Source organism: Loa loa (assembly GCF_000183805.2).
Source record: "Loa loa unplaced genomic scaffold supercont3.28, whole genome shotgun sequence".
Lineage (NCBI taxonomy): Eukaryota > Metazoa > Nematoda > Chromadorea > Rhabditida > Onchocercidae > Loa > Loa loa.
The window spans coordinates 134018-140264 of NW_018108208.1; the positions used below are offsets into that span (position 1 = coordinate 134018).

Here is a 6247-nt window from a genome sequence, read left to right on the forward strand (position 1 = left end):
AGATTTGTTACTGACTGATAATCTCAATAAAATCGTTAACAAAATTTGTAATTTGACGAAGAGAACTAATATTGCAATTGCTCTTAGAGAAACATCGAGACGAGCACTATTCTGGAAAATTGGGCGGTTAGAAACTAGAAATGTACTTTTGTAAAATATCTTTATTGTATCGTAATATACCATATTTACTGTTACCATGCAACTGTGTAATGTTAGTAAAGTTGGCGACATTGTTTGTTTCATTTTATTTATTGTTTATTTAGAGGCACAGTGCTTCACGAAATGGCGACAGCGAAATGCAGTTTTGCCTGTTTCACTGAAAATTCTCCGTCATTATTGGAATATGACAGTAAGTTGGAAGCAGCAGAGTTAAAAACGTACTTACTTGGTGAATGGACAATGATTGAAACTTTCGAAAAAAAATGCCCTGAATGTGACAAAGGTTTGGTTTCTTCTCACTTCATAGCACCAGTTCTTCTATTAATATTTTGCACAGAAGTTCTTAGCTCCTCAAATGCAGTGTACCGGAAGGAATTCCTCATGCTTGGTAGGCGAGGTTCTAACTAGTGTTTATTTTGAATGGATCTTTTACAATAATTCATTGGTCTGAAAATCATTTAGCAATTGATTTAGCACAGTTGGAAGTAGTGAGGGTGATTCTGAGGTGTTGTCCTAGGCTGATCCTATTGCGAGATGTGTTAGGACAAACCGCGCTGATGAGTTCAGTAATCAGTGACGCAGTTTCACTAACTAAGGCTCTTTTGGTTTATAAAGATGGCAAGGAGGTATGTACATATGTCAATTCGTCGTTTACTCCCAAATAAGTTCGCCATGTTTGAATTGACATCATCTTTATCCTTTCATGTTATTATAATATAACGATACTACAACGAACTTATAAAGTGCTTCACAAATTATGGAAATTACGGCAGAACCATGCTTGCCCATCTTTATTTACAGCACAATCATAGACAGAGACAGAGTATTGATGTGGTGATTTTTTTAAGCAGTGGTTAAATAAGCAGTTGAAATCCGTGGATCCGGATTTCCGCACGGCATTGCATCATGCAGCGGCTGAAGGTAAAATACGCCAGGCGGCACTACTTTTGGAATTTGGTGCGTCGGTAAGAGGACAAGACAGTTACGGTGCAACGCCGATGCATTATGCTGCTATCCGTGGATTCTGTTCTACACTTAGACTGTTGTACAAGGCCAATAAATATACTGATGTATTTATATCCATCGTAAATACAAAGCTCACATCTCAAGAATTCTTTTTTTTTACTCTGGAGAATCTCAACTTTCGCACCACATTTGCAGTAATTAGAAGTGAATCATTTTTGAAAATTTCTTAGGAAGTCCGTACAAATAACGGTCACAGCGCATTTATGTGGGCAGCAATGAATGGTATAGATATCTCGATACGCACCATGATCAACGCAAATCCAGTAGTAAATCCGGATGACTGTGACAGTCAGGGTTGCACTGCACTTCATTTAGCTGCTGCAGGCGATCATGTTGAGGTCATAAATACACTGCTCCTGTTCAAATGGAATGCTGAGGTGTGTTCATTTTAGAGCTAATAAAAATTGTGAGAATTGAAGAAGATAACAGAATATTCTTCCATTATTTTCTATCTAACATTCGTTTCAGAGGCTATTACTTCAATACTCTCAGCCAATTACAGAGAAGGTACTAATGTAATTAAGCTCCAAGTGAGACTTTTAGAAGCGAAATAAGCTTGGCGAGACTCCTCTTCTAGTGGCAGCAAAAAATGGTAGTGCAAAAGCTGTACGACGTTTTCTGCATGTTGGTGTTGATCATTCCAGTCAAGACAAAGTAAATTTTTGAGCGTTCAAAAGGAAGTGGGAGTGTTACATCAGGTATACAATCACTAAGATATAATAGAAATTTTTGATTTAGTTCAAAAACACAGCCCTTCATGTGGCGGCAGATTCGGATGGCAAGAAGGAAACCCTTCGTCAGCTCTTGTATTATTTAAAGGATTCATCTTTGTTAAATATGCGGAACGATATGGGGCAAACACCACTGCACTGTGCTACTGAATATAACGCCGTGCAATGCGTACGATATTTGTTAAAAGTACTTTTTTTTAATTTATTTGCAACTTGTTTCAGAATTCATTATTTCTCTACTCATTTGTCTCTTTTTTCTTTTTTTTTTTGAAAATTAAATTTGCTGGTGGCCTTCAATTTGAAGTGCGGGGCAGATCCTCTCATAAGGGATTATCGTGGATGGGATCCTCTAATGGTTGCAATACAACAAGGCTGCTGGTCTACAATCATTTTAATGCTCAAGTCAGCCGTTTTTCTTTCATTATGCTTTTATTCTTAGTCGTAGCTGTTATGGATACGTTCAGCAGAAAATGAAAAAACTTTTGAACATAATCACATCTACTATGAAAAGGTCGACATCATTTAAAAAGCGGGAGTTTTGTATTTTAGGAATTCATCAAATATCAATTGCTATTCAATCGCTGACAACCAAACAACATTATCATTAGCTTTAGAAAAGAAAAACTACATTCTTGCCTCATTTCTAGAAAAGAACGGTGCATTGTTAGCTAATGAAATACAAGATACGGCTGCACGAATGTACGGCTTGTTACTTTCATCGAATTTTCTTTACGGAGACTTCTAACCTTTGTTTAATTAAGTCCATCAAAATCGTCACCTGTCATAAAAGGAAAGCGACGTGACTTGATTCCGTCTTATTTGAACTCCAGTAAATCTCAGTGTACATCCCGAGATAATGGGAAAATTAAACAGTGACTAATACTTAGTGGAGTATTAACTTGAAGTTTTATAAATTGGGACTTCCTGGAACGTTAATGCAAAAGTTACGTCAAATCCTTGCATATGAAATTCCCAACCATGAGAAAAATGTTCTCAGAATTCAATGCTGGTACCGCGCTCGGAGCGTTTCTCGACGTCACTGACATATAATACAAACACCTCAACTTGGAAGAACCGGCTTCTTTCCATCATCACAGCGGTCGTCGCCAAATAGCTGTGGATATCTGCTTTCGTGACATTTCTATATCAATATGTATTATGTTTTTTGTCACATTTTCGCTCTGCCGCTTACAAGCCACTGCATCGTTAGTCCCTTTCATTCTTCTGAAGAGTTTTAACTTCTGAACGCTTCTCATAATTTGCAGCTGACTATGACTTTTTCACTCTTCAGTTCTTGCACGACCGCCAACTATCACAAAACATTTATGATTTAATTACCGCAGCGATAAATTACGTATAGTATGTGGGACAGTGAATGTAGAGCGGTATTGCAACGTAAAAAATGAATACATCTCGGCCGTATTTGTATGCAGTGCCGCACATAAATGAAAATGTTTTGCTTTATGGTTTTTTCTTTTTAAAAAAAAACTATTTTAATTACTACACATTCACTTCGCAAAAAACAAGAAATAAAGAACTACAAATGTTTGAATAAAATTAGTAGTACATTCTCGGAATCATTACTCAACTTTTATCATGTAAATGACAGCAGTAACGCAAGGTAGATGAATGCAGCGATTGCTACAACAGAGTTTCCAACAGCTTACGAACTTGTTTCATCGTGTCTTCTGGGTCTTTGACGGTGTATCCAATGGTTCTAGAATCAATAAACAAGTCGTAGTCGTTACCTCCCTAAACATGGAAAATATATGCAAACAAATACAGAATTAATTTATCGTATTAGCTGTACACGCATAGGATAAAGGATTCTGTCTCTTATCAACTCACAAATGAAATGATGACGAACCGGTGCAGTCTTATCGCCAAAAAAGTGAATGGTATGGAAATCGTTCAGAAACTGCAAACAATATGTCTTATCCCAACCATAAGGAAACACATCAACACTGATCTGGCCACCTACAAGATAAATATTAAAGAGTGGAATGAAAATAAGAAAGAAAGTGAGCATTTACCTATACGGATATTGAGATCCCACCCTTCCGTGAAATCCTGAAGTTTCTTGACAAATTTCTGACGGATACTATGTTCTTTATCATAAGCCACAAATTGCAGTCGCTCTTCTTGAGTACAACTTCGACCTATTGGTGAGAGATTCAGCATTCCCTAAATTCGAGCTTTCATATAATCAGAACTCACTAAGTCTAATGGTGTGAAGAATTAAAACGCATACAAAAATTTACTTTCATGTGTCAAATCCCTTCAAAACAGATTACGCATTGATGGAATCCTAAAGTCTGTGTTATCATTTTCGCCTTTACTAATGTAGATGGTAAAGCCAGTTTTCTTCAATCCAAAACTTTTTTCTTTTTTACTACAATGCGCATGATCTAAGACAGTGCGTTACTTGTGATTCCAATTTCCTTGATTCTGTATCTCCTGTAGTGAATCCTCCTTTCTTCCCCTTTCTATTCACTTGCTAGGAATCAAAAATACTAGTTATTAAAATCTCTTCAACGGATCGAGTAAATTAAATAAGTACGCGAAACTTACATTTCGGAATTCAATGAAATTTCCACGTTTAACAGGCAAATCGATCGCTGAAAATTCTCGTAACGTAAAATTGATGAGTTCCTTCAGTTGCCTTTCACCAAGGTGATGCTTTATTGACTGCAAACATTACAATTCCAGTTTGCAAAAGAAAAAATGATCAGCAGCCAAATCTCAATTAAGTAATATGTGTTAGTAAAAGCGACCAATGGAATCATCTCTTAAGATATGATGAAATGTAATCAATTCCTAAAAAATGAATTATGCGAAGCAAACAGATTAAGCTGTCTCTGATGTAAAAATATGGAGAAAAAAAAACCTGCACAGGAAATGTTGCCTCTTTACTGACACTCACAAGTCCATTTTCACTGAATATGTAATCAAAACAACTCAGAACTGTAAAAAATTTCACGAAGCCAAATGATGCAGAAATTCATCAACAATGAAAACAACCATGTAAACCAAAGAGAATGGTGAATGAACGTAAAAATTATACTAAGCAAGCTTAATCGAAAGGAACTGTACGAAAACAAAATTCTGTGTGAAATCAACGTATGCTGTAACAATCTCAGCGGATGCCGAACTTCTTTCTTTTACTTGTACACATCAAAGATTTTACCATCCTTTAAGCTTTCTCCCAACTGTTCGACTACTTTTGGCAGATCAGAACCGCTCACTACCGCTAAAGGTATAGCTTTGTGCACTTCCATCATGAAATCACTCATCGCTCGATCCATTTTCTAAAGAACGACACACAGAAACAATGAAAAACTAACCAACCGACCAAGAAATATGTGAAAGATGCAAAGTCAGGTTACCAAGTTTCGGTATGGATGAAAAAATCTGGGATGAAATCTGCAAATCCATAGCAATGTCATAATGATCATACCTGACGTGGGAATGTCAAAGTGCCATCAACATCAAAAAGAAGGATCGTGTCCCCTTTCGGCTTATTCATCCTGAAAACGCTACGTGAACCGAAACACGCTTTCACTGCAGTACATTTTCAAAAGGAAACAAATAAATATGTTCAGAGAACGTCATGTTTGCAGTTTGTAGCAGTGCTTGCATCTACTTTTTAAGTGTCATAAACATGGAAATACTTAAGTTCGAGTGCAACGTCCCATAAAATTTCTGCATCTAAGATAATAGACGGTTAACACAATTTATTCTTCAGAGAAGGGTTATTAAATTTAAAATGAATGTGGGAGAAAACGAACCGTTCTATATGTACAGAGTGAAAAAATTGTGCTAAAAGGAATGAAGGAATTAATCAGGTGTATAACAAACGACTGTTAGTCAACAGAGAGCTAACTGCACCAGACTATTATCAGTCTAATACAATTCAGCCCATAAAAGAGATCAGAATATTTAAAAGTATTTGCAAAAACTGTTGACAGAGGTACAGATTTAATATTTATTTCACAGCAGAATGAACTGATCTGCAGCCATACCAAGGCAATCAAATGAAAGGAGACAAACGAATAGTACAATAGTTTAAACGTAATCAATTCCAGTACACCAGATAACTACATGCCCGCAAACATTAACAGGAGCGGAACATCTGATCTTACCCAAACTGGAACAACACAAAAAGCTATCCCACTCAATGAGAAAAGTGATTTTTCAGCTATTTGATAAACAGAACCTAAGAATTAATATTCCAAGGTCGCAGAGAAGTGTTTTATTATTAGCATAATGTAGCATACGGAAATCACAAACGACAACGGAAGGATGACGCAAAGGAACCGAATTTCAGAGGC

General features: G+C 36.5%; 2 protein-coding genes across 2 annotated transcripts; one reads left to right on the forward strand and one right to left on the reverse strand.

The window, feature by feature from the left end:
* The first annotated feature begins 279 nt into the window (after positions 1-279).
* LOAG_11716 (inversin) lies at positions 280-3023 on the forward strand. Its single transcript, XM_020448404.1, has 9 exons — positions 280-442; positions 622-785; positions 1008-1229; positions 1356-1562; positions 1729-1839; positions 1924-2103; positions 2221-2318; positions 2466-2615; positions 2914-3023. The coding sequence occupies exons 1-9, from the start codon at positions 283-285 to the stop codon at positions 2957-2959; spliced, it is 1338 nt and encodes a 445-aa protein (XP_020301450.1). The 5' UTR covers positions 280-282; the 3' UTR covers positions 2960-3023.
* A 346-nt stretch (positions 3024-3369) lies between these two features.
* On the reverse strand, positions 3370-5449 carry LOAG_11718 (eukaryotic phosphomannomutase). The gene is made up of 7 exons (XM_003147235.2): positions 5374-5449; positions 5104-5224; positions 4804-4880; positions 4488-4604; positions 3950-4100; positions 3784-3893; positions 3370-3668 (listed from the first exon to the last, which is right to left on the reverse strand). The coding sequence occupies exons 1-7, from the start codon at positions 5440-5442 to the stop codon at positions 3558-3560; spliced, it is 756 nt and encodes a 251-aa protein (XP_003147283.1). The 5' UTR covers positions 5443-5449; the 3' UTR covers positions 3370-3557.
* Positions 5450-6247: the final 798 nt, after the last annotated feature.